Source organism: Oncorhynchus mykiss, chromosome 13 (assembly GCF_057628025.1).
Source record: "Oncorhynchus mykiss isolate SJ-2025 chromosome 13, ASM5762802v1, whole genome shotgun sequence".
Classification (NCBI taxonomy): domain Eukaryota; kingdom Metazoa; phylum Chordata; class Actinopteri; order Salmoniformes; family Salmonidae; genus Oncorhynchus; species Oncorhynchus mykiss.
Genome location: NC_143034.1, coordinates 43538469 through 43565101, shown reverse-complemented (window position 1 = coordinate 43565101; position 26633 = coordinate 43538469). Strand labels below are relative to the sequence as shown.

Sequence of the window (26633 nt, the reverse complement as noted above, 5' to 3'; positions counted from 1 at the left end):
CCAGGGTGCCTAATGCACTCGCTACACTCCACTCTCTGCTCTACTGATGGACGGACATAGTTGGAGGGAGGGAGGTGCACATCTGTGATGACTCATCTGGACAACCCCAATGAAATACACACACACACACACACACACACATTCCCTCAGGGCTCCATGGGCTACACACACAAACAAAGCCAAGGAGGGAGCCCCGCCCCGCCCCTCTGAGAGATAAATGAGGCCGGTCACCTGAGTGTGTCTGAGGATGGAGATCAGCTGGCTCTCTGTCAGAGCCTCCAACGCTCCACTGGCTCTCCTCTGGGTATCTGGGAGGAGGGAGGCTGCTCTGCCCTCTGGGGCCGTTCCACTCCTAAAAAGATGATCCTTAACTCCTCAAACAGACTCCCAACCTTCAAGCACTCTGATAAATGGAGCTTTCACTTCTCATTCTCAACACCCACCCCACCCATTCCTCCATCCCTTCACATCCACCCACACATGCACTCCAGACGTCTATCTGATGCTGCATATTTAGTTGAGAGCTGCTAAATGTTCTGTCTCGGTTGCAAGGACAGACAGAATGTGCCATCGTTTTGGCTCTGCTGTTTTGAATTGCATCTCCCGATTTCAGCCCGGCGCAGATGAGTCAGTTCAGACAGTTCCAAATCAGAGTCCTTCAACAGGGAATAAACTCACACATACTGCTCGAGTAGCCCAACAAGAGCTATTACTCATCTCTCATTATTACTCATCTCTCAGCAGGTAGCCTAGTGGTTAGCGTGTTGAGCCAGTAACCCGAAAGGTTGCTAGATCAAATCCCCGAGCTGACAAGGTAAAAATCTGTCGTTCTGCCCCTGAACAAGGCAATTAACCCACTGTTCCTAGTCATTGTAAATAAGAATTTGTTCTTAACTGACTTGCCAAGTTAAATAAATGTTAAATAAATACAAACATTCTCATCTTTCTATACCGGTGCTATCTAGAATCTTAAAGGGTTCTTCAGCTGTCCCTATAGTGGAACCTTTTTGGTTCCAGTTAGATCCCTTTTGAGTTCCATATAGTACCCTTTACACAGAGGGTTCTACATGGAACCCAAAAGAGTTCTACCTGGAACCAAAACGGTTCTACCTGGAACCAAAAATTGTTCTCCTATGGGGACAGCTGAATAACCCCTTTGGAACCCTTTTTTTCTAAGTGTAGGATCTTAATTTGAGCCAGCAGGAAAATAATCGTGCAACAACAGAAAATGTTAATTATTATGTGAATTATAATTCTTGCCAAATTTTCATCCGGGCAAATCAAGTCTGACATTTTAAAGTGGAAATTACAAACTGTTGAAGCCTTTTTAAACCTTGAATACAGTTCAAGTTTGCATTTCCTGCCTCGCAGGAAAATTCTCAGCAACTAAAGAGGGATCAAATTCATATCCTACATCTGTATACTCACAAGCCATAGGGTTACTGCTATTGGCAGTCGACGAGTCATCTTGAGGTCTATTCAGTGTCACAACACTGAACTTCAGATCATTTTTACATTGGCTCAAACGGGACTTAGATGTTCAAGAAGGGTCATCAAATGGTCTACCTACCTAAACACAGCCGTAAGGCTTCATGAAAGACGTAAAAACTTAGTTGACATGTTTTAAAAAATATATTTCCGTGTTGGGAAAGGGGTAAACAAAGAAGATAGAAAGAGAGGAGAGGAGCACCCTCACACTTTGCACTCCCTTGCACACTCATTCGTGACAGCCTAAGTGTCAAACAGAAGAACACTGTCACTAGAGCCAGTGTGTGATCCGACCCCGCCCCCAGCGCAGGAGTCCAGACGGGGTGAGAGGAGTCCAGACGGGGTGAGAGGAGTCCAGACGGGGTGAGAGGAGTCGCAACAGACCAAAACAGGGAGGGAGAGAAAGAAAGAGAGACAGAGGGATTTAGATGGAAGAAGAGGCAGACAGTCAGTGTAGCAGACTGAGAGAGACCCAGAGAGAGAGTGCAGGCCCTGTACACTACAGTGTGATAGCGTGAGTCATGTTCTATGCGTCAATGTAGGAGTGAGGGAGCAGAAGAGTATCTGGGCCTTATGTGATGTGCTGTCCTGACCGTCACTCATTAGCCGGAGCCTTACAGACAGATAATTTGTCTATGGATGAGCACTACAGAGCAACTGAGGCTGCCATGAATCATGCCTGAGTTTAATGACGTGTGTCTCACACACACACACACATGGATGGGGGGTTAGGGGGTTGCGTCGTGGTGACATCACCACCCTTGGTGGCAGGGTGCTTTGTTTGGCCTGTAACAGTTACAATGGGACGGGAGGACGGGCCCCACCTCCGCGACGCGCACCGCGATGCTGAACAAAAACAAGGACTGGGGGACCCTGCGTTAAATATACAGGACTGTCAAAGATGGGCCATTAAGGATACATGTGTGTGCCGCTGCATGTTAGTGGAGTTGGCAGGTATTGAGGGGGACACAGAATAGACTCTCCCGCTCCCCTCAGCGCACACACTCGCAGGTTTCACGCATAGCATGCACATCCGTGAAACCCCAGCAGGCACATCAAATCAAATCATATTGGTCACATACACATGGTTAGCAGATGCAATTGCGAGTGTAGCGAAATGCTTGTGCTTCTAGTTCCGACAGTGCAGCAATATCTAACATGTAATCTAACAACTACCAAATACACATAATTCAAAGTAATGGAATGGAACAGGAATATGTACACATAATGCCACGCTACATCCGAAAGCCAGTCTGTTGGTGGTGGTGCATATGGAGGCCAAAGGGGCCCGACAACAATACAACCGAAACAGAGCCATTCACTTCAACTCTGCCCACACAAGTCGAGAGGGCCGGACACAAAAGAGGGAGAGAAGCAAAGGGGAGAGAGGCGAAGGGGAGAGAGGGGAATCCATATGTTACACATTCATCAGGGACAGGAGAGGAAGGAAGGGGGCTGGGGTGGATACTGAGGCAATAAGGGAAAGTAATGGGGTTGAGGGGGAAGCGGTTTTGTGGGGTAGGGGGAAGAGAGTGGTGAGGGGTAAGAGGTTTGAGGGGATTGGGGAAGAGAGGGGGGTAAAGAAGGGCTTTCAGGAAGAAAACAAGATTGACAGTTAGAGAGAGAATGGGATTACAGCATGATACCATAGTAACAAGCAGCAGCAGAAGAAGGTCTGCATTAAAGAGTGGGAGAGAAAAAACTTGAAAATGGGTTTGTGAGAAAATGTTGGCCAGCTTCGTTGATTGTGTGGGAGGTGTCGTGAACCCATTTCGCAAAGCTAATTAAAATGCACAAAACATCAATGGCAAGAATAATTCATTTATTTCTTCTTCAAATGAGCCTGTTTACATAAGAAACATGGCTGTGATCCCTCCCGGGCCAGAACACAAGCAACAGTTTAGAACTGTCAATCCAAAACCTCACATGGCAGCTGCCTCCATGAACAACGTGCGATGAAATGAGTCGCTCGTCAACTGCATTAAAAAAGCATGAGACAGAGCCTGCTATTGGACAGCATAGGTGTGGAAAAGAGACAGCGTTGTAATGTAAATGCTGAGCGTCTTCATTCCAAATGTACTGAATATATTAGGCCACTTATAACATGGTTGTTAAAGCAGGGGGATGAGTAGTACACGAGTCCAGTATCTGCAATACAAGGTTTCTGTGTGACTCATAATATGGCTGGGTGCTATAGAAACACTTTGATTCTACCGTTACTGTCTGCTGGTGGCTGAATTCTCTCTTTCTGGCTGTGGGCAAATACAGTGGGGCAAAAATGTATTTAGTCAGCCACCAATTGTGCAAGTTCTCCCATTTAAAAAGATGAGAGAGGCCTGTAATTTTCATCACAGGTACACGTCAACTATGACAGACAAAATGAGAAAAAAAAATCCAGAAAATCACATTGTAGGATTTTTTATGAATTTATTTGCAAATTATGGTGGAAAATAAGTATTTGGTCACCTACAAACAAGCAAGATTTCTGGCTCTCACAGACCTGTAACTTCTTCTTTAAGAGTCTCCTCTGTCCTCCACTCGTTACCTGTATTAATGGCACCTGTTTGAACTAGTTATCAGTATAAAAGACACCTGTCCACAACCTCAAACAGTCACACTCCAAACTCCACATTGGCCTAGACCAAAGAGCTGTTAAAGGACACCAGAAACAAAATTATAGACCTGCACCAGGCTGGGAAGACTCAATCTACTATAGGTAAGCAGCTTGGTTTGAAGAAATCAACTGTGGGAGCTATTATTAGGAAATGGAAGACATACAAGACTACTGATAATCTCCCTCAATCTGGGGCTCCACGCAAGATCTCACACCGTGGGGTCAAAATGATCACAAGAACGGTGAGCAAAAATCCCAGAACCACACGGGGGGACCTAGTGAATGACCTGCAGAGAGCTGGGACCAACGTAACAAAGCCTACCATCAGCAAGGGCATTGAAGATGAAACGTGGCTGGGTCTTTTAGCATGACAATGATCCCAAACACACTGCCCGGGCAACGAAGGAGTGGCTTCGTAAGAAGCATTTCAAGGTCCTGAAGTGGCCTAGCCAGTCTCCAGATCTCAACCCAATAGAAAATCTTTGGAGGGAGTTGAAAGTCTGTGTTGCCCAGCAACAGCCCCAAAACATCACTGCTCTAGTGGAGATCTGCATGGAGGAATGGGCCAAAATACCAGCAACCGTGTGTGAAAACCTTGTGAAGACTTACAGAAAACGTTTGACCTCTGTCATTGCCAACAAAGGGTATATAACAAAGTATTGAGATAAACTTTTGTTATTGACCAAATACTTATTTTCCACCATAATTTGCAAATAAATTCATTAAAAATCCTATGATGTGATTTTCTGGATTTATTTTCTCATTTTGTCTGTCATAGTTGAAGTGTACCTATGATGAAAATTACAGGCCTCTGTCATCTTTTTAAGTGGGAGATCTTGCACAATTGGTGGCTGACTAAATACTTTTTTGCCCCACTGTAAATATTCACAAGGAGGGTGATTGGTGCTCCGTGTTGGGGAAGCTACTCTGAAAACATAGTTTACCAAGCTACTAATAACTTCACACTGAAAGAAGTTAAGCTACACTAAAACGTCCCTTAAGAAAAATATAGTTTTAGTGTTTAGTATGTATCAGGAGCCCCATTAGCTGCTGCGAACTGAAGTTACACTTTGAAAAAGTAGTTCACTACAACCAAACTACTTTGTGATAAAAAAAAAAGATATCTAAATCTGAAATGTCATAGACTACAAATTGCAAGAACAGATCACTCTGGAGTCAGATGTTAACAGAATGTGCATGTTTGGCCTATTAAAAACCAACACTTTTTCAAGTAAAAATTTGTCAGGTCTGATAATGAAAGGAAATTCTTGCCTATTTCACACATATTTTATTTTCTTGCAAAATAATAGTGGGAAGTTCCAGTAGTTAGCTACACCTCTACATGGCAAAATAGTAATTAACTACTGAAAACACTACCTAGATTTGAATTGATTTGAACCACAAAGCGACTGCAAAATGGAGTTAAATTACTAGTCGAACTACATGTAGTTCACTACTCCCCAACACTGTTGATGGTGAAAATTCTGTATGGAAAGTGATGAGAGTCTGGAACAATGAGGTGAGAGTCTCACCTCAATGAATATTCAATGCCTCTCTCTTCTCTCTAATTTACCTCCAATACATTTGTGCCCAAAGGGATGAGTGTATCGAGAGCAAAGTTCACTAAACAGAAGAAGCAAACCACCTCTTTTGGGGGGGGGAAAGAGGAAAACACATCCTATATTAGCTTTGCTTGTCCTCCAACACCTGAATTCTGGTGGAATGTGGTCCAAATGGACCTATTAGTTATGGTAGGCTACCAATAAAAATGTTTTTGGTCATAATGTCTCCACAATCCTAACCTTCAAAGAAAGAATGGTTGAATTTTAACAGTGGCTTAACTCTGAAACTCTCAGCTAAAATATACATATTATACCATGGGCCAAGATCAAAGTAAACCTCCACAGCGGTCTAGGGAGTTTGAATTAGTTCAGCTTTTAGCCCCCTGGCTGTGCAATATTCAGAGTTTTGACCTCATTCATACACAATTATTGATGTAGAAGCTTGAGTACCCCTAGGCTTCCCTCAGCTCCTCCCACCCGCACTCCTCTTACACCAGACCAGTAGGCTCCCTAACGCTCAGCTTTACTTGAAATCTTTCATACGGTCTGGTTCCTCTCAATGTTTCTTCCACAAGTGTTTCATCTCAATGCCAAATGTCACCTTCAGTATGCTCTGTGAGAGTTTACACCTGGCTTTTGTAATAAACAGTAGTCTGTGACAAATGACTGTGGAAAGCGCTACAAATACATTTAAGTGGATACACTATTCTCATCCATGCTTGTATGAAGCGAGATACCACATTGGTAAGTAGATAATGCCGTTGTAGCTATTTTCAAAGTGTACTCTGTATTCCTACATTCTCCAGAAGATGTCATGACAGAAACATTGTAATTTGCTACATGGCAGAAAGTGAGATTCCACCCTATTGGTAATGTCAGCACCAGATAGGCATAGAGACAGACAGAGGGACCCTGGCAAAGAGATGGCAGGCAAGTGCATTTCCTTTGTAGCCTATCCTGTACAACGTAGCTAACCAAACAAGGGCTATGGTTAAGTATACAAATACAGCAATGCCTTGTCCTCTTATTCAGATTTGAATAAATTGTGTTCACCTCGTTTTTGAAACACAAACCATATTTTCCACTCGAAGAGTCAAAATTGACCCGTTAATGTCTCTTGCCATCAAGCTGTCACTCATCTCTGTAGCTCCACAGCAAGAGGCCTTTTAGTCTCAGTACAGGCCCCAGCCATTATAAGTGGGCCATTTTACCATCCATCAATGGCCCCATTATAATACAACAGTGAAATGCACCTAATTTAATTTTCATGTGATGGCTGGACTCAAGTCATGTTAACTTAAGGGTCAACTGGAAAGGGCAAATTGTATCATTGAGTATTCTGACTTGTAGAATTATGGCCATCAGTTCGTAGATAGGTAGTCCCGTATGGCCGTTGGTGGAGCATGGTGTTTGCAACACCAATGTTGTGGGTTTGACTCCCACGGGGGACCAGTATGAAAATGTACACACGGGATACTGTAAGTTTCTCTGGATAAGAGTGTCTGGTAAATGACTTATTTAAATAATACATATAGTTGATTTGTGAATGATTTAAATGTTTAATAGGCCTACATGAGAAACGCAGTACCATGCAGTCAGTCTGAAGGCTTGGCACAATGTCGCCATCCAGTGGTAGCCATTGAATTAACTTCAAATCAACCACACGACAATCATTATCCTATACTTTGTTTAATATTCCTCTGTCTAAACAAAATTTGCTCCACAAAGAAACATTTTATATTCAAACATCTATGAAACAAGCCCTCAGTGTTGGCAGGTCTAGTAATTTTTTTAAATGTAACCTTTATTTAAAATGAAACATTTCAAAACAATTTATTAAGGCAGAGAAAATTAAATATTTAAAATAACATTACCAGCCATTTCTAAACAAATAACTTAATTCAACTCAATTCAGTTTATACTGATTCAGTAGTTTAAGAAAAGATAAAGCCAATTTAAAGATACATCAATAAGCTGCCCTTTTCCAGGCAGACTTACTATAACAGCTTGCAGCCACCAGCACCAACTGAATTATTTTCACAATCATATCTATGTATGTATAACATGCATGTATTGTAGGTTGCTTTTAGACTTCTATTCAGTCTTTTGACCAATCAGATCTGAAAAATATCTGATGTGATTGGTCAAAAGACCAATTAGTGGAAAACGCTCAGAATTGGGCTGCCTGTGTAAAACGCAGCAGTTAAAGGAATTTTCTTTAGGCAAAAAAAAAACCATTTCAGATCAGCAGTATGTTCTGCAAACAGACCCAGTTTAGTGGTAGAGTAGCCACACCAGTCACTCTACTTTTACAAAAAGGATTCTGAGGAAATAAGGAAAAAGCAAACCTCCAAACCACCATTTAAAATGTCAAAAGCCAGATGTTTTTCAATGTATTTTTTATCCATCCATCCATAACCATGTATACAGAAAACAGACAGGACATCCCTGCAGACTTTTGTTCATTGTGACAGTATTCATTTGATAACAAGGTGGTAGTATTTATACGAATTTAAGCCACAGGCTTTAAATATACATTTATCTATATACACACACTTACATTAGAGAAAGCTATCACCAAGCAGTAGCACTGTCAAGTACATCAGTTTCAGGCAAAGTTAAATGGTTCTCTGGTAATACAGTAATACGTTTAAAACAACAACAAAAAAAAACAGTACAATGTGGAAGGTATCAAGAGAAATGGAAAAGAACAAGTTGAAATTCTAGGGTACTAGCTATAGGTTAGCACCATTTGTATATAGGATTTATTCTTTATCTAAAAAAAAAAATAAAAAAATAAAAGTGCGTTAACGAGACTTAAAACCATAAAATAAAAACTAAGACCTACAATGCCGTTGTGAGATGAAATGAGACACTCCTCCACATATTTACTTGGACAGTGAAGCAAAACAATTTGTCTCTACTCCAGCATTTAGATGAGATTCAAATATTTCATTTGATTGGACTAGATACATAGTGCTTTCATTTCTAAAAAAGGAAAAAAAATATTTAATCGAAAGAGCCTTAAATTAAACAGAAGGCGACATTCTGTACTGCCACCTCGTATGAAACATTGATCTCAAATCCAAAACGCTGGAGTAGACATTTAAAGTTTTGCTTCACTGTCCAAATAAATACGTAGGGGAGTGTAAATGTAAAAAAAAAAATTTTTTTTTTAGCTATGGAGGGTTCCGGAAACACTGGAGTAGAATCTGTCTGGTGGGTGGGACGAACACAGCTCTAGCTAGCCCACATAAAATGACTACCTATCCCAGTTATAACTCTCCATAATACTCACATGACACATTTAACCCAGTCCTAAACATTTGTTCGAGCTTACAACACATTTTTCTGCATGAATATACCTACAGTTGAACGACAGATTGTTAGAAGGAACAAAATTCTACGAATGTCGTCATCGGTGTCAAGTAATGTTTAAAGAGGAGTTGTTACCAAGGGCTTTCTTTAACAGTTTTATATGGTTACATTTTATAGGGGTTTTAAGACAGCACTCCACTCAGAGGCAAAACACTAGTAGGTGTACCAAAACAGCAAAAAACCCTTCAGCATTGTGGGCGACCGACCAATGGTGCACCTGAACACAAGGCAGATAAAAACTCTATTCATCATCCGCTCCACAGGTGGCGCTGGTCCTCTATTGCAGACCCTGTCTCCCTGTCCCTCGCTCTCTTCCGACTGGCGTAGTCATTCGGAACGCCGTGCTAGGATCTGATCTGACTGGCCTTCCCACTCCGGTCCTGGAGAGACGGGAAAAAAATAGCAAAAACGGGACAAATCAGCGCAACCGTTCTTTCGCACAAGCTTTGGATTAGGCAGGAAGAGGGAGGCGAGAGAGACATGAACGCATGGTTCAGCAATTACAATTGAGCTCATTTGGAAAAGTCTTGAGATTTTCACGCAGCTAGGTGTTGGGCATTCGTTTGTTTGCAGGTTACCTCTGCAAATCTGCTGGGATTTTGAATCATGTCTCTGTAGAGTGTGTGTGTGTCCACTCACATTTCAAAAAGAGACATCAGTTTGAAGGCAGTTTTAGGAGGAGCTCTAGGGGATAAGAGGAGCTCGTCTGTCAGAACGAACTGGAGAGCAGAGATCTAAACACACATTCAGCTGCTTTCCTCCGACTCAGAGCCACTGGCCTTCACACGTGTCCAAGGCAAAAACATCATTTGATTTAGACATGTAGCATACGTTTGAACGGGGGCTAAAAATAAAAAAAAAAGAGGAACACAGACACATGTACGGCTGGGTATAGTGTGACCTACAGCTTCACAGACCTAGTCCGTACTCCTCACCCACCCAACAGAACAGACTTTCAACATCACCAACATTTTAAAAGAACATAACCTTCCCTTTTGTCCTACTCTCACACCGGCTCATCCAGTTAGGACTGAGGCAGGTCTAAGTCTTGGTGTTTGATTGGGCGAGTGGGCGAGAGACTGAAGACTTGCCAGTTGTTGGGTCGCTGGGGTTCGGGGCTCACTCCGGGCCGTACCCTACCTCTGGTGGGGGAGGTTTGACGGTGACGGGCTGGGAGGAACGCCGGGGAGGCGAGGGTTTGGGCTGGGCTTGCTGCTGCATCGGGTCGTAGTACGTCACCCCACCGTACACCTGCGACTGGCCGTACACCTGCGACTGGGCCTGAGGGGAGGTTAAACGGTTTACGCATGAGTGTAAATACCAGCATGTTTGTAGCATGTGCTACACATTCCTAAATGTTAACGGTAGAGTCGAACACCCCTTATACATTTGCCAAGAATTGCAGAGCTGACAGAATATTGCAACAGTAATGTTGCACTGGGTAGAATATATAGCAACATTTGACATGCAGATATGGTAGCTATGATGTCGAGGGCAGAGGTCTCACCGGGGGGTTGTACATGGGGGGCAGGGTGGCTCCTGCCGGGTAGGGGTAGTTGGTGTTCCCAAAGGTCATGACACCCGGCGGAGGGTAGAATGGCGGGGCCAACAGCTGCTGTGGAGGGGGCTGTCCAGGGGACATGGAGACAGGGGGAGCAGCGTAGAGAGCCGGGTTGGGCATGGGGCCGCTCGACTGGTGGGGGTGTAGACCTGAGGGGAGACAGGAGGGGTTCATGGGTGTGACCAGACAGACCCATACAGTAGCCAATACCATACCGGCATTTCTGGTCAGGAGTAGAAGTGGCCATTTAAATGAAATTGTAAACATTTTGAAAAAAAAAAATCCTTCACCGAAACACATTTCCCTCCCCCACAATTAAAATCACAGTGCATTTAGTTATCACACAACTACCATTAAAAAAGGTCACCAGTCATCATAAAAGGGAAAAAATAAACATACCTAACGCAATAATGCTGTAACGTTAGGAGATATGAATCTTTCGAAATTATTTGCCACGAATATAAAGCACGTCATCATTGCTAACAGTTGGGAAAATGTCAGAGTGAGACAGGGAAGTGACAACAGCAAAGTCCCGTACGGCAATTAGAGGTTAAATTAGGTAGTGAAATGCAAACTTTGCAAAGTGGAATTGAGCTACAATGGCAGTACAGGTAGAATGCTCAACTATCTGAAAGGGAGGCACTGCGAGACTCGAAACATTGCTGGCAGCAGCACAGGACCCCAACAAAAGACAGGATCTTCACAAGAAAAGAAGTGCGATAAGGGATGGAGAAAATAACAGCGCTGATTACAGAAACTATTGCAGTTAATATGCAGCCATTGTCAATGGTAGAGGATGTCGGCTTCAATGCCCTGATGGTATATCTAGAACCAGACTACAAGAAAAACTGTGAAGCCCCGGAAAGTGAAATTGTACAATGATTGCTCTGCAATCTGAACACGCGGTCATACATCATTGCCACGAGCCATCACATTGATGAGAAGCGGGACATTAAGTCCCATGTGCTGACCACCGAGCATGGAGAAGAGGCACACAGGAGAGAGCCTACCATCATTGCTGAGTGGGTGGGGGACAGCAGTAAGGTGAGCGCCGTCTGGCAGCCATGACTGGGGTGGATTGAGCGCCATTGCCCCCTAGTGGTCATATGAATAACCATATCTCCATTGTGAATTCACATGTCATTTTATGTTTTTTTTCTTCTTATCGTTAAAAAAAAAAAAATGGTTAAAGACAAATTGTACATTTTTCACATCCCTAGTCTGGAGTCAACTTCTTATGACGTGAAACACTTGTTGAAAAGCACTATACAAAGTAGTTATTTTTCTTCATTAATCCAGTAAGAATAACAATTAATTTGAGAGTTGAGAATTTAAGCAATACTATTACCGAGTTGATTGAACATGTCTTCACTTGCATGGTGATTATGCAGAGGTAAGTGATGTTCAAGAAAGCTTGTCATCGATTTATTTTTTTTGCCAGCGAAGACTCCAGGCCAAGTTCCTATCTGTCATCTTAGTTGAGGGGTAACTGCTTCCCACACCATGTATTTCCCTGGCAGCAAGTTGACAGACACTAACCTGGGTGTCCTGGGTGGGGGAGGTGCATCTCAGGCTGGACCAGAATGCCCTGGGGTGGGAGGGGGGCGGGGCTGTCGCCGTGGGAATAGATTGGTCCTTGGTAAGACACTGCAGGAGGAGACAATATAGCATTTACACTCACGTTTACACTCTACAGTATATTATTCTACAACTCCACGACCAAACCAAAAGTATGTGGACACCTGCTTTTCAAACATTCCTAAATCATAGGCATTAATATGGAGTTGGTCCCCCTCTGCTGCTATGACAGCCTCTACTCTCCAGGGAAGGCTTACCACTGGATGTTGGAACATTGCTGCGGGGACTTCCATTCAGCCACAAGAGCATTAGTGAGGTCAGGCACAGATGTTGGGCGATTAGGCCTGGCTCGCAGTCAGCTTTCTAATTCATCCCAAAGGTGTTCGATGGGATTGAGGTCAAGGTTCTGTGCAGGCAAGTCAAGGTCTTCCACACCGATCTCAAAAAAAAAAAACATTTCTGTACAGACCTCACTTTGTGCACGGGGGCATTGTCATGCTGAAACAGGAAAGGTCCTTCCCCAAACTGTTGCCAAGTTGGAAGTACAGAATATTCTAGAATGTAAGTTATGCTGTAGCATTAAGTTATCCCTTCACTGGAACTAAGGGGCCAAGCCCGAACCATGATAAACAGCCCCAGACCATATTCATGCATTGGGGCAGGTAACTTTCTTCTGGCATCTACCAAACCGAGATTCGCCTGTCGGACATTTCTCCACACAATGCGTTTCCACTGGTGCAATGGCGGCAAGCTTTACGCCACTCCAGGCGACGCTTGGCATTGCACATGGTGATCTTAGATCTTTCATGAAGCTCCCGACGAATAGTCCTTGTGCTGACGTTGCTTCCAGTGGCAGTTTGGAACTCGGTAGTGAGTGACGCAACCGAGGACTGATGATTTTTACCCGCTTCAGCACTCGGCGGTCCCATTCTTGTGTGGCCTACCGCTTCACGCCTGAGCCGTTGTTGCTCCTAGACGTTTCCACATCACAATAACAGCACGTACAGTTGACCAGGGCAGCTCTAGCAGGGCAGAAATTTGTCGAACTGACTTGTTGGAAAGGTGGCATCGTATGATGGTGCCACGTTGAAAGACCCTGAGCTCTTCAGTAAGGCCATTCTACTGACGTTTGTCTATGGAGATTGCATGGTTGTGTGCTCAATGTAATACACCGGTCAGCAACGGGAGTGGCTGTACAAGCCATATCCACTAATTTGAAGAGGTGTCCACATACACTATATATACACACACACAAGTATCTGATGTGGCAATCAGGTAATCATGTGTTAAACTATAACATAAGCTACATGTTTATGACAGCTCCACAGATACCCGTGTACCCTACCATTCTAACTAACCTCTCAAAACAGTTAAAACATTTTAAAACAGCTTTTTAATGCAGCTAAAACATGTTGTAGTTTAGTACTGATTCTACCAGAGCCTGGCTCTGAGCCTATGGACAAAGACACCGGCTAGTGTGTGTTTTCAGTTGTGCCCTGCCTTCTGGTGGTAGTGTGTGGCACTGACTCACTGGGCTCGTAGTAGTGGCCCTCCATGACCCCTATGTGCATAGGAGGAGCGGGCTCCGGGCTTGGCCTCTGGCGCTGGGACGAGTACCGCTTTGCCCGGTTACCAGCTCCCTGAGATGGAGAGAAAGAGGATGAGAGCTAACCGAACCACTCAAAATGTCAGGTAAAAAATGCCAGATTTCCCCTTGAAGGCAACATATAAAAATGACAAACTCATCTTGGTACATAACACAAGCAGGCCTACTCACCAGCTCTTCTATGTTACTGTATTGTGGAGGTGCTCCACCCATGTGTATAGAGCTAGGGATGCCTGCAAAGAGACGAGAAGAGGGTCGACAACACGCAAGCAAAACAAATCCAACTAGGGTTTCTGTCCTGACAAAATGTGTACTTGAGGCACTTTAAACCTCAGGTGCCAAAAGTACATTTTATTTTCGATGTATTGCACAATAAAAACCTCCCAGGCTCCAGACTACGTGCAAGGCTTAGGAGAGAGAGAGACTTCCATTCCCACACTACCGTCTGCCCACACTGCTCCACACTGACTGCAATGGCCTCATTATGTCAACCAGCCACACTGAGCGGTCAGCAACTGACCGACCGACCAACCAACTCAGTGCTGCACCAGGGAGCTGCTGCTTAGCTTCACCTGGGATGCTGGTGCAGTGGTGACTGAGCTGCTTGTAACAGTGCGGCTGGAGCTCTGAGAGGGTGTGTGTCACTACATAATACTCAAAATTAAAAAAATGTAAAAAATTAAAAAGGGGTAGAGCGAGCGAGAAAGGAGAGAACAAAAGAGAAGGCTCACCCCTCATCTCAGCGCGTAGATATGAAGATGGGTTCTGGGGCCAGTTCGGTCCGGCCAGGCTGAGTCTGGTCAGGTCCTGGTCCAACCCTGCGAGTACTGTCCCCTGGCTGCTGTCTCCAGCATCCCCCTGACTCTGACCGGGGCCAGGCCACGGCTCACTCTTCAGGGCCGAGGAAGAGATGGTGGAGGCAGGCTCCTCAAGAGAGGCCTGCTTGCCCAGCTCAGTGGCCCGGGTGCGAGTTCTCCTGGCTAGGGAATACGACTTCTTCTCCACGGGGCGCTCTGGAGCCGGGGAGGCATCGCGGGTAACCTGGTTGTCTGCCGGAGGAGCAGATCCCCCTCGCTGCTGCTCCTGTCGTCGTGGCGGTGGCGCAGAGTCCCTTTCGCGATCTCCCTTGCCACTGTAGTGGCGATTGTAGTACACGGACTGTGACGTTGTCACTGTAGTTGTGTTGCGCTCGTCATCCTCCTCGCTGCGGACTTCTTCCACCACAACCGAAGGGCTGCGCTCTGTATGGGCCCCTCTGTTCCCCCGGCCCCTGGGGCCTTGTTCCCCGTCCATGGGCGGTAAACTCCGGGTCTGGAGGGGCTCGGCGGGGTGTGCCTTGGGGCCTGGCCGTTGGGACTCCTGGTTTCGGTCATTCCTGTGGTGTGCCTGGGGAGGGCGGTTGCCCTGGAAGCCCCGGGGAGGGGGGTGGGAGGAGGGCCTGGGGGGGTTGTTGCTGCGCTGGGTGTTTGGGGCTGCTGAGGTGGGAGGACCAGACTGCTGCAGGGCCACGGCTGGGGGGGCGCTACGGCTGTTGGGGTTCCCTCCTTGCTGCCAGGAGGTATGGACAGGCCTCTCCCAGTCTCCGTCCTGCCAGCGCTTGTCCCGGACTGGAGAGGTGCTGTGTCTGCAGGGGGAGGAGGCGGCTAGTGTGAGGACAAGCTGCAAGTAGACCAGCAATGGGCAAACTATGGTACGTGGGCCAGATTATGTTTTGTTTTTTATTTATTTTTAACATCTAAAACGAGATAGTAAGTATGTAGAATTTATAAATGGGGACCTATATATTTTCAAAGAATTTTCTCTTTTCTGTCCTGCAAAAAGCTCTTCACTATCTATTTTTACCTCAACGTGACCCTCATGCCAAAATTATTGCCACCCCTGTAGTTAACCATTGTGGTTTTTCGCGAGATGACATTGTAAGGGGGTGACATTGTGCCTGTTAATATAAATTGGCACGATAGACAGTACTGGTGGTTAGTGTTACAGGCTGTCAGGGACATGGGGATTTGAACACTGGGCCAATAGAGTTGAAGGGTTAGTAGTACCTGGGCTTGCGCTGTCTATACGACCGCTCATTGGAGACACCTCCGTTGCGGATGTCATAGCCATAGATCGCAACCAGCTCCTCACGTGACTTGGGCGCCTGCTCCTCCTCCCTGAACCTATCGTGTTCCCAGCGACCCTCATCCTTCCACAGCTTCCTGTTACGACCCTTAGGCCTGGAGGACAGGAAAGAAGCCACAAATATATCAATAAACAGGTTTACCAATGAAACAACACCCATCTATTACTCAGGGATACAAACTGGTGAGGGCCCAAAAAGGGGACACTTTTTTGTTGTTGCACTGAAACATGCTAAAAATCCCTGCTAGGGGGAAATGCAGGGTAACTAATTAAACAACAAGGAATATGATCTACATTATCAGTCTGAGTGTAAAATAAGTGGTTCATGTGAACCTAACTCACATCTAAAAAATGTAAAGAAAGCAACCCAATGTTACTGGTTGCCTAGACTTTACAGCAAATTACACTCAAAGTCTTGAGAAAAAAAACAATACACTAATATTGCAGTTAGCCATGACAGCCTTCATAATAGAACACTTGTGACCACACACACAAATATTACACTTGGGGATTTTTAAAATATTTTTAAGTAGAACGCATGACACAAACAAGCATTCTGTGTTTGCTCTATTATAGTGGCCACTATAGATGACATCAATCAGGTGCAACAGGCTCAGTGTGCAAAAATAACGTTCACTTAGTAACAAATGAAATCCCCCCCCCCCCCCCTTTCAGTGGTTTTGTGAACGATAGGCTGAGCCTGGGATACAGCCAGTATAGCTCCAAACGCCCATCACTCGTTCGCTTACAGCCAGTAGTGATCCAAAGCCTCCACCTCTATCCCCAAACTTTTCTCATCGGATCTACACGAATCACATAGGTCACCTATTTTGGATTCAAAACGGCGAAATTCATCAAAAGGTGACTAGTTTGCATCCCTGATTAGTAGTTATTAGGAGTTATTCCTCCTTTCTGTGTGGTTGTTGGTCACGTTTGGCTAGTTCCAGTTGAACGAAAAACATTTCATGGATAAAAAGGGTAAACGCTCCCCCTTTACCGTTCCTCCTCCTGTGCATTTCCTCTGACGTCGTGCTCAAAGAACATTCCCTTACGGGGGATATAGGCCGGGTTATTACGATCCTGGTCATCATCCAGCTTCTGGCCTGGTTTAGCGCCTTTATTCTCAGAGTCTTCTGTGCTTTCCTAGTAACACAAGAGTAGAATTACTCAAAATGATTGACCAAGAGGCCTATATTTGTATGTGATTCCTCAACTCCATTTTCTTTTCAATTAACCATCTTACCTGTCCATCTCCGCTTTGCCGCTCCCCTGCCAGGTTGCCTTTGTCTTCACACTTCACTTCTTTCCTCATACTTTTCTCACCCTCCCCATCCTTTCCCCCTCCCTCCTGCAGCTCCCCCTCTGCAGCAGGGGTGTCGGAAGCAGGAGTGGGTTTGGGCCCAGCAGCCGGTGGAGGGACCTCTTCCTCCTCCTCACCTCCCTGAGAGAGAAAACACAAGACTTGTTAGTTTGCTCCATGTGTATCATTATACTGTCAGAGAGCTCAATGCAAATATCCTTGGAGTCCTACTTATTGCAGTCAAAACCGTCCATGCATAGTGGACAAATTAAACTTCACATCAGAACCACAGTTAAGACCTCATTAAGAGGATTCCAGTACCATCATAGGCATTGCAGTGCACGAGTACATCAATTGTAAATGTTTTTATTTTTCTGTATCCTGCAAATAGGGGCTGCTACAATGCAGAAGGTCTGTGTTCCGAAATACCGGTACCTGTATCAATGGTTGAAACCTGCTCATCTTTTCAGTCCCTCCAGGATTTCGCTGCAGCAATTCTGACATTTTGCATGGCAATATGCAATGATTTTGTCAAATTTGTTACAAAAATGCACTGACGAGGGAAAAGCTTGTGATGTGTGCTTAATTGAACAATTTTATGCAGTAAATGTGCAGTGGAATTGAAATTGTGAGCCCTTTTTAAGTGTGGTGATCAGTCAGTTGTATGCGATAATTTGACTGTTTTATGAGGTAATAGTGCAGGATTGGTCAAATTTGCAAGCCCTTAAATAATATACTAGGAATTGTTGATTTAACAAAACAAAAAAGGGGGGTCTCAGAATAGAAAAATCCTGGAGGGACTCTCCTTTCATGGTGATACACAAAACAATTTTCACAAATACTTTGGAAGTTAGAAACATCATGATCTTTCCAATCTATTTGTTGGGATATTCTGTTGGGAGAATGGGGAACCTTGTGGTAGGCTCATGAAGCCTGCATTACTGAAATTCAAACAACCTGGTTAGTCATATACTATTTTGCCCATGCAAATTATTATTATTATTTTTTAATTACATTCAAATTTGACCCTAGTATACTCTGTTCAGCAGTGGCAACTTACCTCTGAATGGGAGCCATTCTCCTCAGGATCTGCGCTTTCATAGTCAGAAAGGACAGCTGCAAAAATAAACATCAACTGTGGGAAATGCCTCAGATGCGTGCATCATTCTAGACAGGCCATTGGATTGCATCAACAAACACTGACTCACCTTCTCCTACACCATCTTCACTTTCCTGTTAAGAAAGGATAACACTAGTCAAACAATGCGACTGAACCGACAACAAATAGCAACAGTATGTAGCCTACACACCACTGACAGGCAAACATGATACCACATGATACCAACTCTCCACAGATGTGGAAGCAGACAGGTTTTTCTATCCACAACCCAGACTGACTTACAATTAATGGTTTCCTAAACAAAATCTAATCCAAACCTGGCCAATGCATCCTGTGTTAGACTGTCATTCACATAATGTCTAGTCTTTCACATAGATGTCCAGTCTTTTTGCAGTGTCATTGTGGTCTTTCCCTGTTAACTTTTTTTTTTTAGATTCTTCCAGATCAATTTAGAATTTCCCTTTGCTTCACCAATTATGTTGATTAAAAAAAAAAGTTTGAGTCACTCATTGGCCCCATTACCAAGGTCACCAACACATCTATTGGTCATGGGGTGTTTCCAAGGGTCTGGAAGTTGGCCATAATAACATCCATCTTTAAATCAGGTGACCCTGCTGAAGTGAGTAACAGGCCCATTAGTAAACTACCTGTGGTGTCGAAGGTTGCTGACAAGTGTGTAGCAGAGCAACTGATTGCCAACCTCAACAGCCCCTTCACATTACACTCCATTCAGTTTGACTTCAGAGCAAAACACACCACAGAAAGGCCCAACTGCTTTCTTCTGGAAAATGTGAAGTCCAATATGGACAAAGGGGGCATTGTTGGGGCTGTATTTCTAGACCTAAGGAAAGATTGACACTTAACCATGAGGTTCTCATAAACAACTGTCCCAAGTTTTAACTTCTCCCCTGACGCCTTGAGATGGATGAGCTCATACTTTGAAAAGGCAGAACCCAGTGTGTCAGAGTGAGCAATGAGCTGTAGACCACTATCAGCTATGAGGTGGGCGTGCCCCAAGGATCAGTACTGTTCAGCCTGTCTTCTGTCTGTACTGGATCTGAAGTTTAAATGTATGCAAATTATAGTGATATAGGTGCATGCAAAGAGCAAACAAGCTGCACAAGAACTCACTACTGTAATGGTCCAGGTTACAAAGTGTCTCATGTTTGCATCTCAAAGTATTTAAAAAAAATATAACAGTCTGCATGTTCTTCTCAAAGAGGGCAACTGATGATCCTGAGCCAGATGTCTATGTCAGGTGGTATCCGATGTTAAGTACCGTGGCATCATACTTGAGTCCAACCTCTCGTAAAGAGCAGGTGAAAAGGGTGCCTCAAATTAATTCAACCTAGCTAATTTCCGATTTATACGAAATTGTTTGACTAGGAGGTAGCAAAACTGTAAGTCAAATCTATGATAACACATCTTAACATACTACTTGATTAGTTGGGCCCAACATTAAAACCCATTCAGTCCATCTACAAACAGGCTCTCAAAGTGCTTGATAGGACGCCCAATAGCCATCATCACTGTTATATCCTCAGAAAGCATGAGCTCATGAGCACATTTAATCAACCTGCTTTCTCTGTGAGAGCTTCCCATGTCTGGAACACACTACCACCAGACACACAACTGCCCTACATATCGCACCTCAACAAAACATGGCTAAAGGCCAATCAGACTTGTGAACATAAACCTTAGTTGTATATTGCCACTTTCCATGCTATAGCTTGTGGGGTGTGGAAACTGTTGCATTGATGTATTTTGTTGCTTTTTGTGCTATTGCTCAGTCTGCGTGCTACGTGTTGCTTGTCCTACGTTGCTCTGCAAGTGCTCACTGCTCATTGTCTGTATTGTTGTTTTTAATAACCTGCCCTGGGACTGCAGTTGAAAATTAGCTGGCTGACTAAAAAGTGCACTTTTACTGAAACGTTGATTAATGTGCACTTTCCAAGTCAAATAAAAATATAATCAAACAACCATTCATTATGCCAAACATGGATTCCTCACATCACTAGGGATTTCGATAAATATCAACAAGCTTTGGCGTAGTGGTGGCCATTCAAAACAAGAGGGTATAGTCAAGTTCTTTCCTGATTACTGGACAAGAAAATGACTTAAAAATAAGGCGTGATTGGTGGAGGTAAATATCGTAACTAGTTAACGACGTTAATTATGGTCACATTTTCACAGTCAGTAGTGGAATAACTCAACAATATCAAAGCTCCCTTTGGATTTAACATTAGCATAGCTACTACTAGCTAGTACAGTAGTTGCAAAGAGCTTAACTACAAACACTGATAGTACAGTAACGTTACTTAGCTAAATTAAACACTTCCCTATAGATAACCATTAGGTAACGCGTTACCTGCGTGGTAAACATTCTAAGCTAAAATTACAAAACAAAGTTAGCTAGCTCCAACGTTAGTTTACGGTTTGGCGCTGCAGACGGTTCCCGGCAAAACATGAGTTAGTTTGTTGATTTATGAGAAACATTAGCTGGACGTGGCAAACGCAAAACATGGGGATATGACTTGGCCTAAACACCGGACAACTATCCGCCCGACACCGTTCCATTCCCATAGCCGGGTGACTTGTTGACCCAGCCATGAATTAGTAGCGAGCACGCTAACGTTAGCCGAGTTAGCTAGTTATCCAACTAATCAAGTCCTATTAATTGATCGGCTTCGCGTCTCGGGAGTAAGACTCACACACTCGGATTCAGCATCGTTTTCCGGCACCACACGAACAGCTGGTGCCTCTACTGGTTCAGGGTCCCGTACTCGGGGCTTTGTCGTTGGCGAAAGGGACTTTCCACTTTCTGACCCCGAACCAGATTCATCGTCCTCCTCGCTGTCCTGGGATGCGCGCCTCCTTCGACGTCGCCGGTCCGCCATCTTAGGAATCAGATAAAGGAAACCGGAAGAATGCCAGGAATTGTGGGTGAATGTTAGTTACGCAATTCCGCCCTAGCCTACTCGATCTTTTTTCAATCAAGGCATTTCAATCTTTCTGCCAAGTTCTCTTTTCAATTAGCAAGTGTCGTTAATTGGTTGAAGCATTTTGAAATTATTAAGAAATGATTATGATGACATCTGTGAACAAAATTATAAATCTCCGGAAATCTCAAGAGGTTGAATGAATATGAATTATTAACCAGAGACAATATATTGATAGTGATAAAGATGAACTTTCACTCATACCTAATTCTTCCAATTCCCATTATGTTCCAGTGCTTTCAAGGTCATTTTATATCCTGCACTTATCAAATCAGGCAGACACAATTCAAAAGAAACCAAGTCATGTTCATAAAGCATTTGTTTTTTAAATTTCAACATCTTGTTTGAAACACAAACCATAAGTGCTGCTGAAGCGCTTTCAAACCATCTCACTCTCCTACTGTCAAATGTTTTTTTCCCCCTTTTATCTCCAACAGGAGATCTCCTTTCTATAGGATGCAACAGCAATCACATACAGATGGGAGTCAGCCATTCTGGCATGTCAATGTGAATGACAACGTCAACAGTTTGTACAACTTTAGCTTGGGGATTTTTGGGGTGAAGTGACAAAGAGGAAAACTGTCCTCAAATGAACCCAGTGGGAATCTAGAGGAGACAAACATGTCTGCTCTTCCTGGATAGTCCACACCACCCTCAATCTTCTTCCAAACCAGCCCTACTATAGGATCTGTTCTGCAGTCCAGCAACTATGTCCAAACTGTGGCACAGTGCATCCTTTGATTTTTAGGGGATTGTGGCATGCAATTCCCCAACCTCCTGTGTGTGTTCCTCTCCCAAATAACAAGGCAGACGTTTACACAGAGGAGTCCTGCCTGGCACCAATCCAGCCGGAGTCTCCTCTCTTGGACTCAGGTGGAAAGGACAGATTTATTTACGGCAGGTCCGGTGGGGGGTCTGCTTTTTGGGCACTTCAACTCGACAGCGGCTCCGCTCATCCAGCCAGGGCAGGTCAAAGATCCTTCAATGGTGAATAGAGAAACACAGGGGTTTAGGTTGAGAGGCAAGCACTCTGATTGTATTCAAGTGATGTTTAGCTTGGTGTAATTCAAGAACCAGTGCATATGACTCAACTCACCGTCTTGACAGCTTTGGCAGAGGTCGTCCAAACACCACCACTGGAAGGTGGGGGGTGATCATGAGGTACTCCACTGAGGAGAGAGAAAGAACACTTTCATAAGCAATGAGTATAAGACCCTGCTCAGTATTTCTACTGACGACATCTCAACAAACATTCCTTATGGGATAGTTGATTTTTGGCAATATCTAAAAAATAAAATGTAATTGGTCACATACACATATTTCACAGATGTTATTGCTGGTGTAGCGAAATGCTTGTATTCCTAGCTCTAACAGTGCAGTAGTATCTAACAATTCAGTGTATAGGTGGACTTACCATCCTCAGCTTCTGGGTAGAAGGAGAACACTTCTGGCTCACTCTCTTGGATACCCTTCCTCTTGTTCATGCGCTGCTGCAGTCGCTGGAACATTCGCTGCTCACGGATCCGCTGGATGTCCCATCTATGGGAGGTGAATGAAGGAGAGTGAAGAACACAGCGATGGAAGGTCAAAATAAGGGACACACAAAAATAAGGAGAAAGGCAGAAGCTGTATGCCAGAGAAACAGACCGACTCATAGCAAGAGTTGGTCAGACACGCAAACAAAGCTGAGTGAAAACAGCCCTCCAGCCCTCCCTTACCTCTTCCTTCTCTTCTCATCCAGTTCATGCTTCGAGTGGCGCTTCAGGAAGACATTGTCATCCAGATTCTGTAAGAGAAAACAGTTTGACTTTAGACCTCCTGACCAGGGGTCCAATCTGGACTTCCACCAGCGTAGGGCTTCACACAGTGCAAGACAAGTAGCCACCTCAGGGATATCAGATGCCTCCTCCTCTCCTAGGGGCTCCATAAGGTTTTCCTTCCATGAGGGAACTGTGTACAAGAGGGAGAAGGTCATTCCACCACCCATGGACTGTTACAAATCCTGTTTAGCACACATTCTCCAAAAGATTCAGCAACAAAAAGCAATAATGTGGCCTATTCCAACATACTTAAGGCCCAAGTCTTAGCCTTCTTATGCACTGTTCTATGCGCTGGTTCCAATACAACCATTTTCTAACAATTTGTAACACTCACTAGCCACAGGCTCCTCCTTCTTGGGTGAGGGCTCTCGCGAAGTTGGTGACGGGGGAGGCACATGCCAGCGACACAGGTACATGTCTGTGGTGGACAGGTAGTCCAGTTCCTCAGTGGCAGCCGAGCTGGTTCCAGGAGACCCATCTGAAAACTCTCCTCCGTCCAGTGGCTCCTCTTTGGGGAGAATTGCCTCGTTGTGTGGGGACTGGGAAGCCTTGGCTTGGGCACGTCGTTTGGCTGCCCTGGGGTCCTGGAAGAGGAAACGCCTATTGGCAAGAACATAACCTTTAGAGGAATTGCCTGAGGGACAATAAGGGATTTTTACATGCATCTACAGTGTGTTATATATCTCCATGTATGCATCTAGGAAGTACGTAATATCATGGAGTCTAAAAAAAATAAAAAACATTGCTACCTCTACCTGAATGTGGAGCCCTACCGTTTGTGACCCTTGCCTCCTCTGCCAAAATTCAGCGTTCGGGGTGTATGGCTGCTGCGGCCCTCAGACAGCCCCTGCCCCTCTGGTGTCCCTGGCGTTGCTGCCTTGTCTTGTTGCCGGCTAGGGATGTGGGTGGGGTGCTGGTCACACCCATCCTTCTTACCTAGCCGCAGACGGCGCTCCATGCGCTCGATCCGCGCCATGAGCTGCAGTAGTGAAAAAACACGCCACGTCAATGGGGCTAAAGTGAGGTTTATACCCCTTCTGGCATTTAAATAGTTTGTCTTGAAGGGTAGCCTATTCTCTTCAACACTTGTGAGATGTACAGTCCATAAGAGTACAACAAAAAGATATTGAATGTGTTTGAGGCTGATTTAGTTGACTTCAATTACATCACACTTGATAGAAACAATGATGTCATAATAGTGCTGCACTGCTATTACATCACAATACCACTGGTGGCATTGTGGAGCTGGCCTAGGTTGGAGGGAAAATACCTGCTGCTGGTTATTCTGGAAAATTACATTTTTAACAAAATATGCTGACCAGTTTTGACAATTGAAATGTTATACATTTGTGTTTGGAGTGTTTGCTAGCATACCATTTCCTTCTCAGCTTTAAGGTCATCTATCTCCTTACTCTTGGACTGGAGCTGCTGTTGCTGTTGTTCAATGAGTTCCAGTTGGAGGAGGAGGATCTGGCGTATGCAGCTGGTCTGTGTAGGGGAGTGACCAGGCCCTTTTCTAATATTCCCTCTTTTGCAGTCTGGGCTGTGTTCTGATGACTGTGCCCCCATGACTGCTGCCGTAGCAGCCCCTCTGACCTCCCTGCCACCCACTACATCGTCCCGGGGCTGTTTGATAGTGTTGTGCACTCCAAGGTCCGTCTTGCCCATATTGCTGTTTGTCTGTCCTAGTAGTGTCTTGCTCTTAACTGGTGTGGTGCCTTCGCCCCCCATCGGTTTGCTCTGGGGAGTTTGGGCTCCAAAGCTCACCCAGTTCTCCTCTTGCCCCGACCCAAGCCCAAGGTTCTGTCCAGATCCAGGCCTGCAGGTAACCTGTCCCTGTCCTGGCACCACCTTGGCTTTCCCCTGAAGCTGCTGGCCGCTGCTGTTGTGGATACTGCCCAGCACGTTTGGGACTCCGATGACATATTCACTTGGCTCCCTCCTCAGGCTGCTGAAGGAATCAGGTGTTCCTCCCGCTGGAGCTTTGACCAAATCAATCTTCCCTACTGTGTCCAGCTTATATCCTCCACTTGTGAACACAGTGGATGTCATTGTTGTGGCAACCCTACAACCAGAACCCTTGCCAACCAACGCCCACCAATGTCCTCCTGACAGGGGCGTTGGTGGCACAAAGAGCTTGATCTCACACCGTGGATGCCGTTTCTCCTCAACAGTGGGCTGTCTAGATGTCCATGCAAGCCTGAAATACAAGGGAGGGATGTCAGATGGACACACAGTTAATTCAACATAACCTTGTGTCTATCAGGTATAATCTAACTCAAATCAAATGTTGAAACAGACAGGAACCAGCCACCTTTTACCAAGTTGGCCACAGCACCTTCTCTTACAGCAGATATAGCCCAAACAGAAAGCCACTTAGCTAGTGACGTTAGTGTTCTCAATCTCTGGTAGCTACCAACTACAATTTCTCCTCACACATTTCTATACGTCCATGAATAATCTGTATGATATTGACACATAAACCAACAAGGTGACACAATAACAAAAATCGAGCTACCCAGGGAGATTAGCTGACTTGCATCTCAACAACACGTGTATGCCTCGCAGACGAGGTAGTTAACTAACGTTACCCTAATACAATCATTAAATAGTTGAGTTTATTCGGCTAACGTTGCCTAATGATGTGTATAACTGACCTAGCCGGTGTTTGAAAGAAAACGGGTGATTGGAGAACACATTATGCAGCGACTGGCAATTGCTTGGTTACAAGGGAAATAGTCCTAGAATAACAAACGTTAACAGATGAGCTGCAGTCGCTTAGTTGGCTAGCTACGTTAGCTGGTTAGCCAAGTCCTCCATTTTAGGTCCGCAGGAAAGAGCAAAACAATGACAGCCACTTTGCCTTCAACCAACCCGGTCTCATTTGACGCCATTTTAACTTTAAACGCTTTACAAAGTTACGTTTTTCTCTTGAACGTTATAACATATTGTGCTTGACACTTATGACTAAAGGCCACCTGTCTATTTGATGTTCTCCGTACTCATTGGAACTCACCTATCGCCTTGATGCCCACCTTCTCAGGTCGTTTAAAAATAATGATATTGCGCATGCGTTCCCCGTATGCTCGCCTCTGATTGGTCAATTAGCGAGCGGTTGCACTTCAGAGGATTTCTGAAGGATAAAAAGGCCAAGACAAATGCATATTCCTACCTAATTTTAACGATTGTTGCTATTTGTTGTTGTTAATATTTTTTTGTACAATCATGCAACCATGATGAAATTGTTATTTCTCTACTCACAAGCGGACTAGGTGCAACCTATTGGCAACTGGCTCAGTCACCAACAAGGATTTTTTTTTTTAAGTACTGTGGAATTGATACAGCATTACGGCATTTCACCTGCTTGCTTGATATTAGGTTGGGCTCTTCTCTATTTGGGGAGAGGACAATTCTGGGGCCCCAAATTCCCTATCTTGTAAGGGAGTTATGTTGATGGAAGATTCGTTGAAGATAAACATTACA

The 26633-nt window shown here is 44.6% G+C and overlaps 2 protein-coding genes across 4 annotated transcripts; both read right to left on the bottom strand.

The window, feature by feature from the left end:
* Positions 1 to 7337: 7337 nt before the first annotated feature.
* Positions 7338 to 21295, bottom strand: LOC110486181 (protein CASC3). Of its 2 annotated transcripts, none has more exons than XM_021557600.3 (13): positions 21043 to 21295; positions 18420 to 18444; positions 18272 to 18327; positions 17155 to 17352; positions 16909 to 17054; positions 15833 to 16006; positions 14519 to 15411; positions 13959 to 14020; positions 13713 to 13821; positions 12143 to 12250; positions 10550 to 10752; positions 10183 to 10323; positions 7338 to 9422 (listed from the first exon to the last, which is right to left on the bottom strand). In XM_021557600.3, exons 1-13 carry the CDS (start codon positions 21226 to 21228, stop codon positions 9387 to 9389), a joined length of 2337 nt encoding a protein of 778 aa, XP_021413275.3. In that variant the 5' UTR covers positions 21229 to 21295; the 3' UTR covers positions 7338 to 9386. The 2 variants fall into 2 exon arrangements, with proteins under 2 accessions (XP_021413275.3, XP_021413276.3); XM_021557601.3 differs by having other exon boundaries at positions 10134 to 10323; positions 21043 to 21294.
* Positions 21296 to 21636: 341 nt separating this feature from the next.
* On the bottom strand, positions 21637 to 26252 carry msl1a (MSL complex subunit 1a). Of its 2 annotated transcripts, none has more exons than XM_021557602.3 (9): positions 26167 to 26252; positions 24525 to 25350; positions 23924 to 24129; positions 23485 to 23750; positions 23216 to 23280; positions 23049 to 23116; positions 22745 to 22869; positions 22427 to 22499; positions 21637 to 22309 (listed from the first exon to the last, which is right to left on the bottom strand). In XM_021557602.3, the coding sequence occupies exons 2-9, from the start codon at positions 25200 to 25202 to the stop codon at positions 22219 to 22221; spliced, it is 1572 nt and encodes a 523-aa protein (XP_021413277.3). In that variant the 5' UTR covers positions 25203 to 25350; positions 26167 to 26252; the 3' UTR covers positions 21637 to 22218. The 2 variants fall into 2 exon arrangements, with proteins under 2 accessions (XP_021413277.3, XP_021413278.3); XM_021557603.3 differs by having other exon boundaries at positions 25808 to 26184.
* Positions 26253 to 26633: the final 381 nt, after the last annotated feature.